The 23,447-nt window shown below is 50.0% G+C and overlaps 1 protein-coding gene across 1 annotated transcript in view; it reads right to left on the bottom strand.

The window, feature by feature from the left end:
* Nucleotides 1–23,447, bottom strand: part of ACSS3 (acyl-CoA synthetase short chain family member 3) — a 62,610-nt gene that overhangs the window by 221 nt on the left and 38,942 nt on the right. The window contains exons 10-15 of the mRNA XM_054173921.1: nt 18,054–18,149; nt 16,284–16,347; nt 7,206–7,287; nt 5,825–5,947; nt 3,471–3,570; nt 947–1,122 (exon numbers count right to left, since the gene is read on the bottom strand). Of these exons, the coding sequence (XP_054029896.1) occupies nt 947–1,122; nt 3,471–3,570; nt 5,825–5,947; nt 7,206–7,287; nt 16,284–16,347; nt 18,054–18,149 (641 nt within the window). The remainder of the gene's footprint in view (nt 1–946; nt 1,123–3,470; nt 3,571–5,824; nt 5,948–7,205; nt 7,288–16,283; nt 16,348–18,053; nt 18,150–23,447) is intronic.

Consider the following 23,447-nt stretch of genomic DNA (forward strand, 5'->3'; position numbering starts at 1 on the left):
CATCGAGTCTAACCCCCCTGCCAGAGCAGGAGCAGAGAATCCAGCACAGGGCACACAGGAAGGCATCCAGATGGGGCTGGAAAGTCTCCAGAGAAGGAGACTCCACAACCTCTCTGGGCAGCCTGTTCCAGGGCTCTGGGACCCTCCCAGTGAAGAGGTTCCTCCTCATGTTGAGCTGGAACCTCCTGTGCTGGAGTTTCTATCCATTGCCCTTTGTCCTATCCCAGGGTGCAAGTGAACAGAGCCTGTGCCCTCCCTCTTGACCCCCAGCCCTCAGATATTGATAGACATTGATCAGATCCCCTCTCAGTCTTCTCTCCAGACTAAGCAGCCCCAGGGCTCTCAGCCTCTCCTCACCAGGCAGTGCTCCAGGAGAACCTCCCTGGATCTGCTGGACACACTCCTCTGAATGCACCCCGGATCCCCACTGGCCTTCTTGGCCCCCAGGGCACATTGCTGTCCCATGCAGAAGCTGTTGCCCACCAGCACTCCCAGGTCCTTCTCCACAGGGCTGCTCTGCAGCAGATCCCCTCCCAACCTGTCCTGCTGCAGTTTATTCTTCCTGCCCAGCTGCAGGACTCTGCACTGAGCCGTGGTGAACCTCATCAGGTTCCTCTGCTGGACACACTCCACTGAATACACCCCAGGATCCCATTGGCCTTCTTGGCCCCCAGGGCAACATTACTGTCCCATGCAGAACCTGGCATCCACCAATTTCATTGACAGGATCTTCTGAATTCAGTTTTCCAAAGCAATCAGGGGAAACCGAAAGGATCACCTGGCAGTGTCTGGAACACGAACAGCTTCTGCTCAAGCTGCAGTCGAAATAAAATGCAGTGCGCTACCTGGCACCACGGACCAGCTGCAGGGCGGTCTGGAGAATCACAGCCATGATATGGTGCCCTTGGGTGTGCCCAAGTCATTCAAGTCTACATCTCCAGCTTACCTTGTAAGGCTTTCCACTGACAAGGGCAGAGAGAGAGGCCCGGGGGATCTTGCCGGAGCGTGTCTTGGGCAGCTGCTTCACAAACATCCCCTTCTGCAGAGCTGCTACCGGGCCAAGGGTGTTTCGAACGTGCTCAACAATCTCCTCCAGAATCTTCTTCTCTTCTGTCTTTACACCTAGGGAAGAACATTAACAGTGGTGTGCTGCACTCTGGTCACAGCAACCCCATGCAGAGCTACGGGCTGGGGTTGGAGTGGCTGGAGAGCAGCCAGGCAGAGAGGGACCTGAGGGGACTGGTTGACAGCAGCTGAACATGAGCCTGCAGTGTGCCCAGGTGGCCAAGAAGGCCAATGGCATCCTGGCCTGTAGCAGAAATAGTGTGGCCAGCAGGAGCAGGGAAGTCATTGTGCCCCTGGACTCTGCACTGGTTAGGCCTTAAGTACTGTGTCCAGTTCTGGGCCCCTCAATTTAAGTAGGACATTGAGACTCTTGAACATGTCCAGAGTAGGGCAACGAGGCTGGGGAGAGGCCTTGAGCACAGCCCTGTGAGGAGAGGCTGAGGGAGCTGGGGTTGTTTAGTCTGGAAAAGAGGAGGCTCAGGGGAGACCTTATTGCTGTCCACAGCTCCCTGAAGGGAGGTTGTAACCAGGAAGGGGTTGGTCTCTTCTCCCAGGCAACCAGCACCAGAACAAGAGGACACAGTCTCAAGCTGCACCAGGGGAGGTTTAGGCTGGAGGTGAGGAGAAAGTTCTTCACAGAGAGAGTCGTTCACCATTGGAATGTGCTGCCCAGGGAGGTGGTGGAGTCACTGTCCCTGGCGGTGTTCAAAAAGGAGTTGGACATGGCACTTGAAGCCATGGTTTAATAGTCGTGAGGTCTTGAGTGACAGGTTGGACTTGATGATCTTTGAGGTCTTTTCCAACCTTACTGATTCTATGATTCTAAGTTAATGTCCTTTAGCTGTCCTGGAGCTTTTCCAAGATAGAATGGTTTGGGTTGGAAGGGACCTTAATGATCATCCAATTCCACCCCCCCTGCCTTGGGCAAGGACACCTTCCACTAAACCAGGTTGCTCAAGACCTTGTCCAACCTGAACACCTACAGGGAGGAGGCATCATGACCTCCCTGGGCAACCTGTGTCTCACCACCCTCATGGTGAAGAACTTCTTCCTGACTTCTTCCTAATCTGAATCTACTGTAAAGAACTTCTTTCTAAATCCACTCTTGCATCAAGAAGTTATTTTTTGTCAACAGCTTGAGGAAGAGGAACATTCTGCTTGGTAATATTTGAGTGGGACCAAACATGGGAATCGCTTCTCCTTTCCTCAATCTCAATTTCCTCAGCCCCAGGGCTCTCACCCTCTCCTCATCAGGCAGTGCTTCAGTCCCTTCATCATCCTCACAGCCCTCTGTTAGACTCTCTCCAGCAGATCCCTGTCCCTCCTGAACTGGGGAGCCCAGAACTGGATGCAATATTCCAGGGGAGGTCTCAGCAGGGCAGAGTAGAAGGGAAGGAGAACCTCCCTGGATCTGCTGGACACACTCCTCCTAATGCACCTCAGGGTACCATTGGCTTTCTTGGCCACAAGGGCACATTGCTGTCCCATCAGCCTGTCACAGGGTGTCTTGTACCATTCCAGGTGGAATGAATCACCTCCTGGAAGAACCTCACTCCCCCAGTTAGAGGTGACCCCAGTGATTAACTTGGAACTAGGCATTGCACAAGGCACAGTGACCACCACATGAGTTTTGGATCACTAGGAACATAAATCCCACTGGAACACCAGTTGTTCCAGGCTGCCTGGGCCAACAGGCACAAGCAAACTGTTCCAAGAGGAGAGGGTGAAGGGCTCAGGCTTGTTCAGGATGATCTAATTTCTGGCTGCAACTCTTTGAAGAGGAGTTGCAAAAGAATTACCAACTCTCCTTGGCAGAGGTAGCCTTTAGTGCCACTGGTGAGCTGTGGGTGGTTTCCAGCTGATGCCTAGGAAACTTTCCCACATATTTGAGTAGAAAAGTGGTAGAATGTAAATAAATCACCAGTGGATGGAAAAGGAACTTAAAGAGCAGGTCACAATAATCCCATTGCTCTGGTAGCTAACAGCAAGTTAGTTGTATAAACTCACTCTCTATTTGGCTTCCTCACTCTAGCTGGTACCAGCTGGCAGCTTTTTTGCTTGGCTGTTGCTGACCTTGGCTGCATTCTTCTTGTGGCTAAGTATGAACAAGCTACCATCTGCTCATCTCTTTCTCTTGTCCCATGTAGAGGGGGGGGAGGGGGAAAAGAAGAGGAAGCTGTTGGTAGCCCCCTGGTTTTGTCCAGGGGGGGGTTCTTGTGCTGGTTATAAATTGTAAATCTATGTCAATATTGTACATTGTGTACATATCCACTGCATTTCCTATTTCCTGATGGTAGTCTGCTTGTAAACAGAGCTTCATTTCCTTTCCAGCTGAGCTGCTCTGGCAATTTTATGCTGGGGGGGTTGGGGGGGTGGAATTTCAAAGCCAGCACACGAGCTCTCACCTTCTCTCAGGACACAGATAGCAAACGGAACGTGGCCCTTTAAACAGTCCTCCTGGCCCACAACAGCACAGTCTGCCACAGCAGGATGGAAGAGAACACACTGGGGAACAGGAAACAAAGCTCAACTGAATTAGTAATAATAATGAAATCAATTGCTAACAACCCCCCAAAATATTCCATAGGCATGGACAGACACAAGAGACTTAGAATACAGAGCAGAATACAGAATTAACCAGGTTGGAAAAGACCTTTGAGATCACTGAGTCCAACCTATTACCCAACACCATCCAATCAACCATGGCACCAAGTGCCTCATCCAGTCTCACACACCTCCAGTGATGGTGACTCCACCACCTCCATGGGCAGCACATTCCAATGGCCAGTCTCTCTGTCTATGAAGAATTTCTTCCTCACCTCCAGCCTAAACCTCCCATGGCACAGCCTGAGACTGTGTCCTCTTGTTCTGGTGCTGGGTGCCTGGGAGAAGAGACCAACCCCCTCCTGGCTACAACCTCTCTTCAGGTAGTTGTAGAGAGCAAGAAGGTCACCCCTGAGTCTCCTCCTCTCCAGGCTAAGCAACCCCAGCTCCCTCAGCCTCTCCTCACAGGGCTATACTCCAAACCCCTCCCCAGCTTTGTTGCCCTTCTCTGGACACCTTCCAGCAACTCAACATCCTTCCTAAACTGAGGGGCCCAGAACTGGACACAGGACTCAAGGTGTGGCCTAACCAGTGCTGAGCACAGGGCAGAATGACCTCCCTGCTCCTGCTGTCATAATAACTTGCTGAACATGCTGAGTTGTCACTTCATTAGATGGCAAACCTCTCTGTATTCACTGATCTTAGTGCAAAGCTAACTGTGGTCTTGGTTCACTCCTTCCCATTTAACCAGCCATTGGCTGTGTATGGATTAACAACAGTCTTTTAGCCTTCTTCAAGAGGTGAATTGAAAAGCTTCTCACCTAAAAGACCTAACTAGGCAGAGAGAAAATCAGAGAGACAGAGCTCAAGATGAGTCTGGGGAATCACTGAAGCACAGAATTGTCCAGGTCAGAAGGCACCTCCAAAGCTCATCCAGTCCAACCTCCCCACAGTCAGCAGGGACATCCCCAACTAGATCAGGCCTCGCCCAGCCTCCCCCTGGGCAACCTGTTCCAGTGTCCCACCACCCTCACAGTAAAGAACTTGTTCCTAACAGCCAATCTAAGTCTGCTCTGCTCTAGTTTGAAGCCATTGCCCCTCATCCTGTTGCTGTAGGCCTTTGCAGTTTCTCTCCATCTGCTGCAGTTTCAGGCTGTGCCTAGGAAAAGTGTCCTCAGATCTGCCAGTGGGGTTGCTTAGAATTATCTCTGTTTTCCTTTTCACACCCAATAGTGATTTATTTACCTTTTACTACTTTTCTGTTCTAGATCTATGGAAAACTTTTAAAGGGATAGCCTAAAACTACCACAGAATTTGATCAGTGTGCAGTCAGAATTTCTTCTATGTTTGCTTGGATTCAGCGACCAGTTGAGGGTTCTTAAGAGGGTAGTTTTCCCTTCTGTATGCCCATCACACCTCTTCTACAGCCCCTGAGTAAGCAACTGGCATGCCATCAGGGAAATTTGTCACTGGCAGCCCCAGTCATAGTCAAAAATAAAAGTCAGAATCCCACCCAGTGGGAAGAGGCACCGGTGAAGCACCCTCCCTCAGTGCTGGACTCTCATCACCCTCTGGAGCTGCATCAGCTGGAGATGGCTTGCATGGCTGTCCCAGTGAGGCTCTGTCTGGATTTACCACTTAGACACTTTGGTGGGGCCCTCCTTTAGAGGCATGAGCTGAAATTGCCTCTAAGAATCACAGAATTTCACAGAATGTTAGGGGCTGGAAGGGATCTCAAAAGCTCAATGTGTCCAACCCCCCTGCCAGAGCAGGAGCACCTAGAGCAGATCACACAGGAACACATCCAGGCAGGTGTTGAATATTTCCAGAGAGGGAGACTCCACAACCCACCTGGGCAGCCTGTTCCAGGGCTCTGTCACCCCCACAGGGAAATTATTTTTCCTCATATTTATGTGCAACTTCCTGTGCCTCACAGCCTCTAACCTGTCCTGGTGCCTGCTGTTCCTCCTCCCCAGATGCCAGCCCCTGCACTGTGCCTGAGTGCACTCCATGAGGTAAAGCACCTCACTTGGCGAGGCCTGAAACAACGTTATGGTCAAAATTCTCAATGCAATACAAAACAAACCCAAACCACCAACAAATAAAACCCCCAACCCCAAACCAAAAAGATGATGAGAGCTTTTCTTAAGGTTTTCAGCCTCAGCTTTCTTTACACATCCTTCCCTCTTCTGCTTTCCTGTCAGGCAGCGCTAACCTCTTCAATCGCCCCCGAAGAGATTCTGTGCCCGGCAACGTTGATCACATCATCTGCTCGAGACAGGACATACAGATAGCCATCTTCATCCATATAACCTGCATCCATGGTGTCATAGTATCCCTGAACACAACACAAAGAAAGATTAACTCAGAAATAGTACTAGCCACAGCAGTTCATTTCCCATGAAACCAATGTACACACCTGGTCATTCCAAACCAAATCTGTTTCTGGTGCGCCAAAGATTTATTGCTGTAATATTTGTCACCATTCTTATGTCAGAAAATATTGCACAGCTGCCTTTATAGAAATCACAGAAAGCTCCAGGCTGGAAGGGACCTCCAGAGCTCATCCAGTCCGACCTCCCCGCAGTCAGCAGGCACATCCCCAACTAGATCAGGCTGCCCAGGGCCTCCTCCAGCCTCACCTTGAAGATCTCCAGAGAAGGAGCCTCAACCACCTCCCTGGGAAACCTGTGCCCCTGTTCCACCACCCTCATAGGAAAGAACTTGTTCCTAACATCCAATCTCAATCTGCTCTGCTGTAGTTTGAAGCCATTGCCCCTGGTCCTGCCCCTGCAGGCCTCTGCAAACAGTCTCTCTCCATCCTTCCTGTAGTCTCCTTCAGGTACTCAAAGGCTGCTATTAGGTCTCCCCAGAGCCTTCTCTTCTCCAGGCTCACTGCCCCCAGCTCCCTCAGCCTGTCCTTGTAGCAGAGCTGCTCCAACCCCCTGATCATTTTTGTGGCCCTCCTCTGGACCCTCTCCATCAGCTCCATGTCCTTCCTGTGCTGAGGGCTCCAGACCTGCACACAGCACTCCAGGTGAGGTCTCAGCAGAGCAGAGCAAAGTGGCAGAATCACCTCTCTGGATCTGCTGGCAGTGCTGCTTTGGATGCAGCCCAGGATCTGATTTGCCTTCTGTGCTCCTTCATGCTAAAGAACTTGTTCCTCATCCAATCTAAATCTGCTCTGCTCTAGTTTGAAGCCATTGTCCCTGGTCCTGTCCCTGCAGGCCTTTGCAAACAGTCTCTCTCCATCCTGCCTGTCGCCTCCTTCAGGTACTGGCAGACTACTACTACTACGTCTCCCCAGAGCCTCCTCTTCTCCAGGCTGAACACTCCCAGCTCCCACTGCCTGCTCCTGTCCAGCTTCTCATCCATCAGCACCCCCAAGTCCTTTTCCTCAGGGCTGCTTTCTAAACTTGAGGTTTGCTTCTTCTGTTGCAGACCTTGGAAGTGTTTCTAACTGTAGCACAGATCTATCACGGCTCCCCTGCTCCAGTAAGATATGATCATTCCGTGTGTTACCCAGTTGAAATCTACTGCCATTCAGTTCTGCAAGATTCCCAAACAGTTGACACCATTCATTTCAGAACTCTTACTGGAAATTTTTGGAAGTACAACTTGTGGAATGCTTCCTGATTTTCCCAGAGACCTGAGAACGCTCCGGGAGGCAGAGGCAACCTTGGACAAAAACGAGCAGAGGGAAGCAGTAAGAAACACAGCCACAACAACTACATTCATTCATGCTTTGTATTCAGGTGAATCAATACATTCAGATATATTCACTGGCCAGACAAGTTCCTCTTAACCACAGACCAGCCGTGTGTCATGATCATATGCACATGGCACTGAACTCTATCCAGAGGTGGTCATTTCAGGCTTTGCCTGGATCATTTTCCACGGCTCTTGAACAGAAAGTAGTGGAATGTAAACACATCACCCTCAGGTGGAAAAAGTAGAACAACAGTAAGGTCTAAACAATCCCATTGGACAGACTGGCAGCAAAGGGGGGGTTGTACATACTGCATTTCTCCCTCTGTTCTGCTTCCTCCGCTCTGGCTGATGCTTCTGCTGACCTGGGCTGCGTTGCTGTGCTGTGGCTAAGTCTAACAACCAACCCCCTGCTCTGTCTCTGGTCCCTTGTGTCCTTGGCCCTGTGTTACAGCTTGAAGGGGGAACTTTAGCCTAGTCCCCGACTGCAAAGACTGAAAGTCAAATAAATTACCATTGGATGCAAAAGGAAAGCAATGCTAAGGCCTACAGAAGTCATTGGCTTGCTAATGGGGATGTAGAGCAGAGGCAGAAACACTTCCTGCTCTCTTTTCTTCTTCTGTTGCTTCTGCTTGCAACTTTCCTCTCTCTGTCCTGTGGCCTTGCCAGGGGATCTCTGTTTTGACTCCTGTGTGAGGTAAGAGGAAGGAGGGAGGGAATGGGGGAGGAGGTGAACAGTCCCCCTGGATCCATCCAAGGGTTCTGAGGAGTTTCTGTGTTGTTTATAAATTGTAAATATATCAATATTGTACAGGCTCAGAGGAGACCTTATTGCTGTCTACAACTCCCTGAGGAGAGGTTGTAGCCAGGTGGGGGTTGCTCTCTTCTCCCAGGCAACCAGCACCAGAACAGGAGGACACAGTTTCAAGCTGCACCAGGGGAGGTTTATGTTGGAGAAGAGGAAAGTTCTTCCCAGACAGAGAGATTGGCCATTGCTGCCCAGGGAGGTGGTGGAGTCACCATCCCTGGAGGTGTTTAGGAAGAGCCTGGATGAGGCACTTGGTGCCATGGTTTAGTTGGTGAGATGGTGTTGGGGGACAGGTTGGACTTGATGCTCTCAAAGGTCTCTTCCAACCTGGTTAATTCGATTCCTATTCTATTCTATTCCAATTCTATTCCATTCCTACTCTATTCCATTCCTACTCTATTCCATTCCTACTCTACTCCATTCCTACTCTACTCCATTCCTACTCTACTCCATTCCTACTCTACTCCATTCCTACTCTACTCCATTCCTACTCTACTCCATTCCTACTCTACTCCATTCCTACTCTACTCCATTCCTACTCTACTCCATTCCTACTCTACTCCATTCCTACTCTACTCCATTCCTACTCTACTCCATTCCTACTCTACTCCATTCCTACTCTACTCCATTCCTACTCTACTCCATTCCTACTCTACTCCATTCCTACTCTACTCCATTCCTACTCTACTCCATTCCTACTCTACTCCATTCCTACTCTACTCCATTCCTACTCTACTCCATGCCATTCCTATTCTACTCCATGCCATTCCAATCCACATTGCACTTCCTATTTCTAGATTGCAGTCTGCTTGTAAATAGAGCTTCATTTGCTTCCATCCCCAATGAGCTGGGCTGGTGATTTTTATTTTGGGGTTAGTTTCCCCATATTAGCTGGGGGGGCAGTTTCAACCCACCACAGCATATCAACACAGGGTTTCTGAAGCTTAACCAAGTACTACCTGAAAGGGAATGACCTTGCAAGAGCATTATACAGATAAAATCAGATTTTACTGGCATGTGCCTGCATTCCTAACCAGAGAATCTTTAGCCAAGGGCTATTTTATTTTCCACTCTGAAAGTGTCCCTGTGCCACCAGACAGCAATGTCTCTAGCAGTGAGACACCCCCTCTGTAGCCTAGCAACACTGGTGTCATTACAAGTCTCTTATGATGTTCAGGTCACAAGAGCAGGTGCTACCAGCCCAGGGACATGTACATTTCTGACACTGCATTGACAAACAGAGGGAAGCTTGGCTGAGACACCTGAAGGCTGTGAGGCCATTCAGAGACTTGGACAGACTGAGAGCTGGGCAGAGAGGAACCTGATGAGGTTCAACAAGGCTCAGTGCAGAGTCCTGCAGCTGGGCAGGAAGAATAAACTGCAGCAGGACAGGTTGGGAGGGGATCTGCTGCAGAGCAGCCCTGTGGAGAGGGACCTGGGAGTGCTGGTGGGCAACAGCTTCTGCATGGGACAGCAATGTGCCCTGGGGGCCAAGAAGGCCAATGGGGTCCTGGGGTGCATTCAGAGGAGTGTGTCCAGCAGAGCCAGGGAGGTTCCTCTCCCCCTCTACTCTGCCCTGCTAAGACCTCATCTGGAATATTGCATCCAGCTCTGGGCTCCCCAGTTCAGGAGGGACAGGGATCTGCTGGAGAGAGTCCAAGGGAGGGCTGTGAGGATGCTGAAGGGACTGCAGCACTGCCTGGGGAGGAGAGGCTGAGAGCCCTGGGGCTGTTTAGTCTGGAGAGGAGAAAACTGAGAGGGGATTTAATAAATGTCTATCAATATCTGAGGGCTGGGGGTCAAGAGGGAGGGCACAGGCTCTGCTCACTTGCACCCTGGGATAGGACAAGGGGCAATGGATAGAAACTCCAGCACAGGAGGTTCCACCTCAACATGAGGAGGAACTTCTTCACTGGGAGGATCACAAAGCACTGGAACAGGCTGCCCAGAGAGGTTGTGGAGTCTCCTTCTCTGGAGCCTTTCCATCCCCATCTGGATGCCTTCCTGTGTGCCCTGTGCTGGATTCTCTGCTCCTGCTCTAACAGGGGGGTTGGACTCGATGATCTCTGGAGATCCCTTCCAACCCCTAGCATCCTGAGAGCCTGTGTGATCCTGTGATACTGAGCAACTCCTGAATGCCACCTTCCATGTCTCCATCTTTCAGGCAAAACAGTTGCAGAGCAATGGGCACATGCAATTCTTCCACGAAGGTAAAGTTCTTAGCACTGTGACTGAGGGGAATTTCTAAGGTGCTGTGCAAATACAAGTAATTACTAACACTAGTAAAGATAGACTCCAGCATTCCAGAACATAATCCTGGGTGTTGGAATCTTGCCAGGACATCAAATTAAAATTCCCAGAGCCCAAAATAACTCCATTCCACTGCTGTCAGCAGGAATGCTGCCATGAATTCCAAAGGGAGCAGAACTGGATGGTAACTATGTGCAAGGAGCCAGGAGGGACAAAATGAGATAGGTAGAAAATAACAGCAACCTGGAAGCAAAAATCTCTTTCTTTCTTCAACTTCTTCACACACACACACACAAAAAGAACATTCTGAGATGCTGAGCTGGGTTCTGCTCTCACAGAATCATAGAATCAATAAGGTTGGAAAAGACCTCAAAGATCATCAAGTTCAACCTGTCACCCAACACCTCATGACTACTAAACCATGGCACCAAGTGCCACATCCAATCCCCTCTTGAACACCTCCAGGGACAGTGACTCCACCACCACCCTGGGCAGCACATTCCAATGCCTAACAGCTCTCTCTGTGAAGAACTTTCTCCTCACCTCGAGTCTAAACTTCCCCTGGCACAGCCTGAGACTGTGTCCTCTTGTTCTGGTGCTGGTTGCCTGGGAGAAGAGACCAACCCCCACATGGCTACAACCTCCCTTCAGGTAGTTGTAGAGAGCAATAAGGTCTCCCCTGAGCCTCCTCTTCTCCAGGCTAAGCAAGCCCAGCTCCCTCAGCCTCTCCTCACAGGGCTTGTGCCCTAGGAAACACAACACACACCTACAAAAGTTCTGTGTTTAAAAACTGTTGCTTCCTTGTCCAAAGACTGAGTTGATACTCAAAGCCTTTTGGGATTATTTCTGTTCAGAGGGTATACATTGAACCAAAAAAAAGTGCCAGGTATGCATAAGTAAGCATGACTGCTCCAGAGACAGCTCTGCTTTCCTATCACAAGCAACAGGACCACAGAAAAGTGAGACAGGAGGAGCCAGGCTCCTTCATCATCATCATTTCCACACTGTTCTTTGCTTGGTTTTCTTTTGGGACATGCTTCATATATTTTTCTGCCTATCTGCTAACTTCTCTTTCATCCTGCATGCCAAGCCACAGAGCAGCCAGTGCTGAGCCTTTGTATCTGCTACCAGTTCAAAGCCAAAACCCTCCCTTAGCACTACTCTTACTTTGTGTTTTCATGTGGTCATAACTCTTGCAGCATCTTCTGCCTCACAGAATGTTAAGGGCTAGAAGTAACCTTGAAATACCATCCAGGCCAACCCCCCTGCCAGAGCAGGGTCACCTAGAGCAGATCACACAGGAACACATCCAGGCAGGGCTTGGGAGAATTCCACAACCCCCCTGGGCAGCCTGTTCCAGTGTTCTGTCCAGAGGTTGTGGAGTCTCCTTCTCTGGAGACTTTCCAGCCCCATCTGGATGCCTTCCTGTGTGACCTGTGCTGGATTCTCTGCTCCTGCTTTGGCAGGGGGGTCGGGCTTGATGATCTCTGGAGGCCACTTCCAACCCCTAACATCCTGGGATCCTGTGACCACAGTCCCTTAAAGGCTGGAGCAATGTGAATTATTCATACTCAGCAGTGTTATGGATGCACAATCTTGCCTGTGTCACAGGAAAACTACTTCTACATTTGAGTCTGTTGCTTCAGGGCAGATCGTCTGTGCACTTTAAATACATGATTGTGTGTCCTGGTGGTTTAGACTAAGATGCTGGAAGTTAGGCTGGGGCTGGGCTTCATCCTGGAAACAAACAGCTGTGTCACACAGTACAACAGCTTAATGTGATGCTACCTTAGCCTCCACAGTGGTCCTAGTTACATTACATCAGCAGGACAGCTGAGCAAAAAACCTCCACATCTCAGTAACTCTGACTCCCAAGCAAGCAGGCTGCAGGCAGCCACACCACATTTTTAGCACTGCACATCTGCAGCATGCTCCAGTGCCTGCAGCCTTTATGTCTCATCTCCAGCTCACGTAGCCACTGCCCCAATCCTCAGCTAACTGCTCATTAAAATGGGCACATCTGTCCCAAGGCTTTCACTGTGGACAGAATTTCAGTTCACTGAAGGTTTATGCTAATCTTTGCATCTCCTTCCATGCATCTCAGCAAGCAGCAAAGCCTCTTGAGTTACAACTCTAACCTAAATGTTACCACAAAGCAGGTGGATGAATGCTCTGCTTTTGAGGGCCAAGGTTTGCTGCAAGTGAGGAAGTGTCCAGAACTGAAGTATTTTGTGTGAGTGTGTGGCTGTTTGAGGCTGTGCCTTTAAGAAAGGGGCACACTGGCTAAATGTTTGTAAAGTATTTTGGTATTCTAAACCAATTTCATTGGCCAAGTAATTGTGGGAGGTGAGGATAGTCCCAGCACAGCTGGAACTTTCTCTCAGTCTTCCTTCCTTCGCTGTCCCTTTTGGCTGGATCTGCTTCTGGGCTTCTTGCCAAGAGATAAGCACTAACTCCCTCCCTGTAACAGGCCTGTCTGCTTCTTCCCCTGTCCTGCTAACCATCCTCGTCTCTTCTTCTACCTCTCTGGGGGAGAAGGGAGGTAGGGGGTGAAAGGGGGCACAGGGGGAGCCCCCTCTGTGGGGGGGTCTGGTTTCTGGTTGAGTTCATTTGCTGTATATTCCTGTATATATTGTAAAATCCCTGTGTTTGTTGTGTTACATAGAATCTGTTTCCTTGTACAATATACTCTCATGTCTCCGACTGGGTTTAGCCGTGGTCTCTTTCTCAGTGGGGGAGGGAAAGCAGAGCCTTTCCTTTCAAACCACCACAGAGTGAAAACAGCTCCTGTGTTAATCACACAGTAGGCATCTGTCTCAGCAAAGTGCCCACCAGCCTGGGAAACAACCAGAATCCAGAGCTGGCATGGGCTGTGGGGAGCAGTAATCCATCAGGCTTTACAGAGGTAAGGAAAGGTTCTGCCAACAGTGAGATGGCAGAAGGGAAGACAGAGAAAGATGTTCACAGTGTTAACTAAACAGAGACCTCCAAGGAAATGTGCTAAGAAAGGGGTAACTTAAAACAATATAAATTAAAGCTCATGGAACTCATCTGACAGGAGTGTGCTAAATGGTACTGAACACTAATGGTGCAGCAGACAGGCTGGAGGGAAGGGATCTGTCCAGAGGCACCTGGATAGCCTGCAGATCTGGGCCCATGACAACCTCATGAGGCTCAACAAGACCAAGTGCAAGGTCCTGCAGCTGAGCTGGGGCAATCCAAGGTACTGATATAGACTGGCTTGAGAGCAGCACTGAAGAAAAGGACCTGGGCTGCTGGTAGATGAGAAGTTCAACAGGAACCTGCAGTGTGCACTTACAGCCCAGAAAGCCAACCAGAACCTGGGCTGCAACAAGAGAACAGCCAGCAGGGCCAGCAAGGTGAGTCTCCCCCTCTGCTCCACTCTGCTGAGACCACACCTGGAGCTCTGTGTCCAGTTCTGGAGCCTCTGTTAAAGGAAGGATCTGGAGGTGCTGGAAGGTGTCCAGAGAAGAGCCAGGAGGGTGATCAGAGGGCTGGAGCTGCTCTGCTATGAGGACAGACTGAGAGAGTTGGGGTGGGAGAGGAGAAGACTTCAAGGAGCCCTTCTCGTGGCCTTCCAGGATCTGAAGGGGCTACAAGAAAGCTGGGAAGGGACTTTTTTGAGGGTGTCAGGGAGTGATAGGACTGGGGGAAATGGAGCAAAACTAGAAATGGGTAGATTCCCCATGAGGGTGGTGAGAGACTGGCACAGGTTGCCCAGGGAGGTGGTAGAAGCCTCATCCCTGGAGGTTTTTGCAGCCAGGCTGGATGTGGCTGTGAGCAACCTGCTGTAGTGTGAGGTGTCCCTGCCCAGGGCAGCGGGGTTAGAACTGGCTGATCCTTGAGGTCCCTTCCAACCCTGACAATTCTATGACTCTGTGATCTACACAATGCACAGCACAGGTTTATTCTTTCTTTCTGTTTTACTGTTGCTGGAGCCTTTTCCTGTATGTATTTTATCCAAATACTTCCCCAAATGAACACTGTTTCATGCAAAGCACACAGAGCCATCTTGCTGTTTGCACGGAGAAAACAACACATTCCTCCTCTAAAAAATGTGCATCAGCTGGGACTCAGAGAGAGGGAAAGAGGAGGCAGCATCACAGCCATGAGTCAAAGCCTGTCAATCTGCACTGCTGCACTGCTTCACCAAAGAGAAAGACAAAACAGTGAAGGGAACAATCCAATGTCTTGCTCGTGCAGCACATCAGGGAGGCTCCACTCCATGCCAACAATTAAGAAAATGGCCAACTTCTTTATAACTGAAGGAGGAACACTCAGCAATCATGCTTGCTACAGGACTCCTCAAGCAGGCATGGAAGGTATGAGATCTTGACACACAACATATTTCTTTAACACGTGTAACTGTGACAGAACTAAAGCCAATGGAAGGGAAGGCATCCTGGCCTGGATCAGAAATAGTGTGGAAGTTGTTCTACCCTGTACTCAGCACTGGTTAGGCCACACCTGGAGTCCTGTGTCCAGCTCTGGGCTCCTCAGGTTAAGAAAGATGTTGAGTTGCTGGAAGGTGTCCAGAGAAGGGCAACAAAGCTGGGGAGGGGTCTGGAGCACAGCCCTGTGAGGAGAGGCTGAGGGAGCTGGGGTTGCTTAGCCTGGAGAAGAGGAGGCTCAGGGGAGACCTTATTGCTCTCTACAACTACCTGAAGGGAGGTTGTAGCCAGGTGGGGGTTGGTCTCTTCTCCCAGGCAACCAGCACCAGAACAAGAGGACACAGTCTCAAGCTGCACCAGAGGAGGTTTAGGCTGGATGTGAGAAAAAAATTCTTGATAGAATAGACTAGACTAGACTAGAATAATCCAGGTTGGAAGAGACCTTTGAGATCATCACATCCAACCTATCATCCAACCCACCTATCAACTAAACCATGGCACCAAGCACCCTATCAAGTCTCCTCCTGAACACCTTCAATGATGATGACTCCACCACCTCCCTGGGCAGCCCATTCCAATGGGCAATCACTCTCTCTGTGTAGAACTTCCTCCTAACCTCCAGCCTAAACCTCCCCTGGCACAGCTTGAGACTATGTCCTGTTGTTCTGGTGCTGGTTGCCTGGGAGAAGAGACCAACCTCTGTTTGTCTACAACCTCCCTTCAGGTAGTTGTAGAGAGCAATAAGGTCACCCCTGAGCCTCCTCTTCTCCAGGCTAAGCAACCCCAGCTCCCTCAGCCTCTCCTCACAGGGCTGTGTTCCAGACCCCTCACCAACTTCGTTGCCCTTCTCTGGACACCTTCCAGCAAGTCAACCTCCTTCCTAAACTGAGGGGCTCAGAACTGGACACAGGACTCAAGCTGTGGCCTAACCAGTGCAGTGTACAGGGGCAGAATGACCTCCCTGCTCCTGCTCTTCCTGATGCAGGCCAGGATGCCATTGGCCCTCTTGGCTGCCTGGGCACACTGCTGGCTTATGTTCAGCCTGCCATCGACCAGCACCCCCAGGTCCCTCTCTGCCTTTGCCTTTGGAATGTGCTGCCCAGGGAGGTGGTGGGAGTCACCATCACTGGAGGTGTTCAAAAAAGGACTGGATGTGGCACTTGGAGCCATGGTTTAGTTGCCAGGAGGTGTTAGGTAATAGGTTGGACTTGATGATCTCTTAGGTCTTTTCCAACCTGGTTGATTCTGTGATTCATTCTGAGTGCTCACTCAGCTCATTTGCTCACACAGTCTCACCTGCAGTTTTTCAACATTAAATGGACACAAGAATTTCTGGCAGTTTGGTATCAATATCAGAGGCAGCCTTGCTTTTCAACCCTCATTACTTCTATTATTCTATGACCTATTATTACCTCTCTATATAAAAGCTTTAGACAAAAGGCAATCAACCCAAGTAAGAGTTTCCTCTTAACTGTGAGATACTTAGGTTCACTTACTTTACCACAATATTTCCCAAAGTCTTTGCTTTCACTGGTTCCTTATTTTCATCCAGAATCATCACTGTAAAAGAGTAAGATAGGAAAGGAGGTCCTGTTAAGTGGTGTATTTTTGGGCAGAGGACAGTGTCTGTATTCATGGATATCAACTTAGGGCACATTTCAGGGAGGCAACAGATCAAGGAACAAAAGGAATTAATGAATGTGGGAGTGCCAAGCAGGATAATCTCATGACCTAATCAACATTCAGCCTTCAGCACAGAATCACAGAATGTTAAGGGCTGGAAGGGACCTTGAAAGCTCATCCACTCCACCCCCTCTGCAGGGTCACCTAGAGCAGATCACACAGGAACACATCCAGGCAAGGCTTGAATCCCTCCAGAGAGGAAGACTCCACAACCCCCCTGGGCAGCCTGTCCCAGTGTTCTCATCTGATAGGATGTGTGATGCAATTAGATTTTTCCATTTCTCCACATTTACTACAACTATGGACAAACTTCACAGCGGTGTTTTAATGTTTGTTTTAAGCTACCCACCTGGAGCACTGTGTGCAGTTCTGGAGCCCCTGTTACAAGAAGGATCTGGAGGTGCTGGAACATGTCCAGAGAAGGGGCATGAGGATGAGTAGAGGGCTGGAGCTGCTCTGCTATGGATTCAGACTGAGAGAGTTGGGGCTGTTCAGTCTGGAGAGGAGAAGGCTCCTAGGAGACCTAATTGGGGCCTTCCAGGATCTGAAGGGGGCTCCAAGAAAGCTGGGGAGGGACTTTTGAGGGTGTCAGGGAGTGATAGGACTGGGGGGAACGGAGCAAAACTAGAACTGGGGAGATTCAGATTAGATGCTAGGAAGAAGTTGTTCCCCATGAGGGTGGTGAGAGACTGGCACAGGTTGCCCAGGGAGGTGGTGGAAGCCTCATGCCTGGAGGTTTTGAAGGCCAGGCTGGATGTGGCTGTGAGCAACCTGTGTAGTGTGAGGTGTCCCTGCCCATGGCAGGGGGGGTGGAACTGGATGCTCCTTGAGGTTCCTGCCAACCCTGACAATTCTATGATTCTACTGCTTGTCTTCATGCTACAATTGTAAATGTCAAAAACCAGAGCTACTGAAAATGGTTTATTAATGCTCACATCCACTGCCAAGTATTAGAAGAAAAAAACCAGCTTAGCTCTTTCTGTCTAATGATGTCAGCACTTTTCCTGAAGATGGTTTGATCTTAAATGTAATTATTTTCAGAACACTGTGTTCAATCAGGGTTCCCAGGTAGGAAAATACTTTTGCATTCAGAAGTCAGTGGCTGCAGCCTCTGCATGCAAATGACTTCCAGACAGGTCACACAGGAATGCATCCAGATGGGGCTGGAAAGGCTCCAGAGAAGGAGACTCCACAACCTCTCTGGGCAGCCTGTTCCAGGGCTCTGTGACCCTCCCAGTGAAGAAGTTCCTCCTCATATTGAGGTGGAACCTCCTGTGCTGGAGTTTCTATCCACTGCCCCTTGTCCTATCCCAGGGTGCAAGTGAGCAGAGCCTGTCCCCTCCCTCTTGACCCTCAGCTATTGATAGACATTGATCAGATCCCCTCTCAGTCTTCTCTCCTCCAGACTGAACAGCCCCAGGGCTCTCAGTCTCTCCTCACCAGCAGTGCTGCAGTCCCTTCAGCATCCTCATAGCCCTCCACTGGAATCTCTCCAGCAGGTCCCTGTCCCTCCTGAACTGGGGAGCCCAGAACTGGATGTAGTATTCCAGGTGAGGTCTCACCAGGGCAGAGTAGAGTCTTACCATTGTATCCTGGCACTGGCTTTCCTGCCTGTCCAGGGGGAGGTGTTGTAGAGTGCCCCAAACCAATACAGGAAGCAGTAATTGCAGAACCAGATTCTGTTAAGAGAACACAAACGCATGTCAGTTAAGGTTTTTTTTAGTGTCTAGTGGTTCTAGGTTTAGCTTCTACTTCAGCACATCAAAAATAACAAAAGAAAAATGCAGGAAAAACGATGGCAGGTTCAGAATTGAGGAACTTCTATGTCTCACAGAGTCACAGAATGTTAGGGGTTAAAACAGCAACAGCTTGAAGAAGGGTAATGCTTGCCAAAGAGAAACTGTAATTCACTTGCCCCTTACTTTCATAGTATCATAGTATCAGTCAGGGTTGGAAGGGACCACAAGGATCATCTAGTTCCAACCCCCCTGCCATGGGCAGGGACACCCCACACTAGATCAGGCTGGCCACAGCCTCATCCAGCCTGGGCTTAAACACCTCCAGGGACGGGGCCTCAACCACCTCCCTGGACAACCCATGCCAGGGCTTCACCACTCTCATGGGGAAGAACTTCCTCCTCACCTCCAGCCTGAATCTCCCCACCTCCAGCTACTTTGGCTTTATCAATGTCCAAACACCCCCCCCTTACCTCATGCTCACTTGCTTACAGTGAAAGATCCTCTGAAGTGAATTCACAGTGTCTAGACAGCTTTCCAGCGCTGAAGCCTTTAGGAAGCTGCATATACTTAATGTAAGGAAGAGAACAGAAGATAGAGCTTCCAGTCAGTCCCTTCTGCCAACATTTAGGTGCTATGCTTTCACTGCCTACACCAGCAAGTGAGCTCACCCTCTGGCTCTGGAACTTTCCAGGCACAACTGCATTACAGAGCCAATTTCCTTTTTGCATAACACCTTCACAGTCTGGGAATGAAACAGCTCTGTGGAAGAGCCGTGGCTCACTACTCGTCTGTAGCTGCGCTCAGCATCTGCTCGGAGTTAAAGTGGAACGAACACAGACACCTCTGAAAATAATGACAAGCACTTCACTGAGACCTGGAAGAGAGACTTGGTGAGAGATCATCTTACAATCAGAGCTGTTAAAGTGCCCCAAGTCCCTCCTCACATTTTTACTATCAGGATAAAGGCTGATGCAAAGAAAGAGCCCTCAGAGCCTTCTTTCTTTCGTCCCACTCTTCTTTTTTAATTGTAAAGCTACTTCAGCTCAAGGAGCCCCACTGGAAGGGGGCCTACAAGAAGGGTGGAGAGAGATTGTTTGCAAAGGCCTGCAGGGACAGGATGAGGGGCAATGGCTTCAAACTCGAGCAGAGCAGATTTAGATGGGATGCGAGGAACAAGTTCTTCAGTGTGAGGGTGGTGGAACACTGGCACAGGTTGCCCAGGGAGCTGGTTTGGCCTCCACCCCTGGAGATATTCAAGGTGAGGCTCAACGTGGCCCTGGGCAGCCTGATCTAGTTGGAGATGTCCCTGCTGTCAGCACTGGAGGACCTTTGGAGGTCCTTTCCAATCCAGACCATTCTATGACTAATGAATATCCTGATGCAGTCTGTGGCATTTGTGCCTCTGAAAGCAATCCTTAGGTCAGAGATGGTGCTGCTGATGCAGAAGCAAGAAGTGCACTCACAAGAGTAGCAAGGGGAATCAGTAAGGGTCTGACTTACTTTATCCATCAGAAAGCTTCCACCTACATTTGTGCCTGGCCTGTAGAGACTGTGCTTTGCCAAATGATGCAGAGCAACAGAGAGTAAGTTCTGTGCTCAGAGCTGTCCTGTTCATTTGGAGTCAACAGTCAAGCTCAATCAAAAGAATTAGTTTTGAAACAACTCAGGAGTTCAGGGATGAAAAATGTCCTGTACCACTTACACTCCTGAGACATGGTAATTTGCAGACCATGTCTCCTGTTGCTCAACATAATATTCTGTCACACTGCTGAAGTATTGCATTTGCTGATGGGAAGGACTCAGGGAAAATACACTGCAGCCTGGCATTCATATTAGAGTTTCAGCTGCACTAAGAGAGTAATGTATCATAGTATCAGTCAGGGTTGGAAGGGACCACAAGGATCATCTAGTTCCAACCCCCCTGCCATGGGCAGGGACACCCCACACTAGAGCAGGCTGGCCACAGCCTCATCCAGCCTGGGCTTAAACACCTCCAGGGATGGGGCCTCAACCACCTCCCTGGACAACCCTTGCCAGGGCTTCACCACTCTCATGGGGAAGAACTTCCTCCTCACATCCAGCCTGAATCTCCCCACCTCCAGCTTCATTCCATTCCCCCTAGTCCTATCACTCCCTGATCTCCTGAGAAGTCCCTCCCCAGCCTTCTTGTAGCCCCCTTCAGATACTGGAAGGCCACAATGAGGTCACCTGGGAGCCTTCTCTTCTCCAGACTGATCAGCCCCAACTCCTTTAGTCTGTCCTCATAGGAGAGGTGCTCCAGCCCTCTGCTCATCCTCATGGCCCTTCTCTGGACACCTTCCAGCACCTCCAGATCCCTCTTGGAATAGAGGCTCCAGAACTGGAGGCAGTACTCCAGTGGAGCATCACCAGAGCTGAGTAGAGGGGGAGAATCACCTCCCTTGACCTGCTGGCCACACTTCTCTTGATGCAGCCCAGGATCTGATTGGCTTTCTGGGCTGCAAGTGCACATTGAGAGCTCCTGTTGAGCTTCTTGTCCACCAGCACCCCCAAGTCTCTCTCCTCAGGGCTGCTTCCCAGCCAGTCACTGCCCAGCCTGGATTTGTGCCTGGGATTGCCTCGACCCAGATGCAGGACCCTGCACTTGGTCTTGTTGAACCTCAGGAGGTTGGCTTGTGCCCACCTCTCCAGCCTGTCCAGGTCCCTCTGGATGGCATCCCTTCCCTCCAGCGTGTCTGCTGCACCACACAGCTTGGTGTCATCAGCAAACTTGCTGAGGGTGCACTCAGTGCCACTGTCCATGGCACCCACAAAGATGTTGAACAAGCCTGGTCCCAGGACTGATCCCTGAGGGACTCTGCTTGTCCCTGGCCTCCACTGGGACATGGAGCCACTGACAGCCACTCTTTGGGTGCAGCCATCAAGCCAGTTCTGTAAGGCTATCTGTAAGGCTATCCAGCTTCCAGCTTCTTAGGATGCAATGGATAGACATTGGAAGCAAGCAAAGAGGTGGGAAGTTGTTAGGTAGCAAGAGAAAAGAGAAGGTAAGGGGAAGGAGCAATTGTCATACACTGACACACTGATGAACACAATAGGTACAACATACTAAACTCTCACTATGGCAGAGATGGTTTGAACCATTGCCCTGGCAGGTGCTGTCATCTTGGTTGACTGGAATTACTACAGCAGAAGATAGCACTGACAAATGGAAGGCAGGGCCTGTGGAAGGGATAAAGGCAGCAGCTGATAACAAATCCATCCATACAGCAAGAAAGCAGCTTTGAGGAGATTCTTTGCACATGCTCCCTCCAATTTAATTTAATGATGCCAGATTGCTCAATTTATGGTCAATTTAATTATGCCAGAAAGGATGGAATGAAGAATTCAATAGGAATTCCTTATGAGAGGAGACTGAGGTTGCTGGGGCTATGGAGAAAAGGAGCCTAGGAGGTGACCTCCTTCATGTTGATAAAGATGTGCAGGGTGAGTGCCCAGAGGCTGGAGCCAGGCTCTGCTGGGTGATGCCCAATGGCAGCACAAGGGGCAGTGGTGGAAGCTGAAGCACAGGAAGCTCCATGTGAACTGGAGGAAGATTTTTTTTCCCTGTGAGGGTGACAGAACCCTGGAAGAGGCTGCCCAGGGGGGTTGTGGAGTCTCCCTCTCTGGAGACACTCAAGACCTGCCTGGATGTGATTCTGTGTGATCTGCTCTAGGTGCTCCTGCTCTGGCAGGGGGGTTGGAGTGGATGAGCTTTTGAGGTCCCTTCCAGCCCCTCACATTCAGTGAATAATGTAAGAGCAATGTGCTTTCTTGTATGGCAACAACTACTGCATCAGGAACAGTATGGCCAGCAGGAGCAGGGAGGTCATTCTGCCCCTGTACACTGCACTGGTTAGGCCACACCTCGAGTCCTGTGTCCAGTTCTGGGACCCTCAGTTTAGGAAAGATGTTGACTTGCTGGAGCGTGTCCAGAGAAGGGCAACGAAGTTGGTGAGGGGTTTGGAACACAAGCCCTATGAGGAGAGACTGAGGGAGCTGGGGTTGCTTAGCCTGGAGAAGAGGAGGCTCAGGGGAGACCTTATTGCTCTCTACAACTACCTGAAGGGGGGTTGCAGACAGGCAGAGGTTGGTCTCTTCTCCCAGGCAACCAGCACCAGAACAAGAGGACACAGTCCTCCACCACCTGCCCAGGGAGGTGGTGGAGTCACCATCACTGGAGGTGTTCAGGAGGAGACTTGATGGGGTGGCTTGGTTGCATGGTTTAGGTGATTAGGTGGTGTTGGATGATAGGTTGGATGCGATGATCTTGAAGGTCTCTTCCAACCTGGTCTGGTCTATTCTACTCTACTCGGCACCCATAATACCAGATGAATTATAGCACTCATAATATAAATCACAGCCTGCCCTTTCCCCCCCTCTCTCCTGCTCCCAGCACAGACTGCTATCTCTTGTTTGGCATTCTGCAGGAGGCCTTTGGCCTTGAGCAGCCTGGGTCATTTTTCCTGCATCATTTGGGCCTGGGTAGGGAGTTATGTGGGGGGAGGGCATTGAGGCCTGGGGGTTTGGCCTGGTTGGGTGGGGAGTGAGGTTTTGGTAAGCCCAGAATGGATAACTGGGTTGAGGCTGAACAGGGATCTGTGTATTTTGTATGGGTTTGCACTGTTGTATACACAGCTGTACATAGCTTCCATTTACATTTCCAATTCTTCCCAATCCTGTGTGGAGTGCTTTCTTTTACTCCTGTGGGAAGGGGTAGAAGAGCTTCTGTCCACTCTAAAACCAATACAGAACCAAACCTAACACATCAGAGAAATAATATCTGCTGGGAGGGTCCTGAAGATTCAGGGGCCAGATCATCAAGTAGTCATACAGATCTGATTTCCTTCATCCCTCAGCACTGTTAAACCTGACAACTTCTTTCTGGACAGCCATGCTGCAGGCTGGGATCCCAAGCACCAGTTTAGCCTTATGTTTACAGGTCTTGGAAGATAATTTCAGAAAGCTCTTTCAGCCTCTGCACAGTACAGCTCAGCCATGCCTTCAGCAAGGCCTCATAAACCAGCCACTGAAGAGTTTTGCCATGAGAGTTTTTATCCCAGCTGTCAGAAAGCAAGTGTGAAATTAAATCCAATTCAGACATTATGCCCAATTAGGTTAGATTAAAGGCAATCTGTCATCCTAAACTGTGAGTGGCTTTGCTGGTTAGCAGTGAAACTTCAAAAAACTCTTTTCATGCATCATTTGGTATCTCATTTCACT

The sequence above is a fragment of the Dryobates pubescens genome, chromosome 27, assembly GCF_014839835.1.
Source record: "Dryobates pubescens isolate bDryPub1 chromosome 27, bDryPub1.pri, whole genome shotgun sequence".
Lineage (NCBI taxonomy): Eukaryota > Metazoa > Chordata > Aves > Piciformes > Picidae > Dryobates > Dryobates pubescens.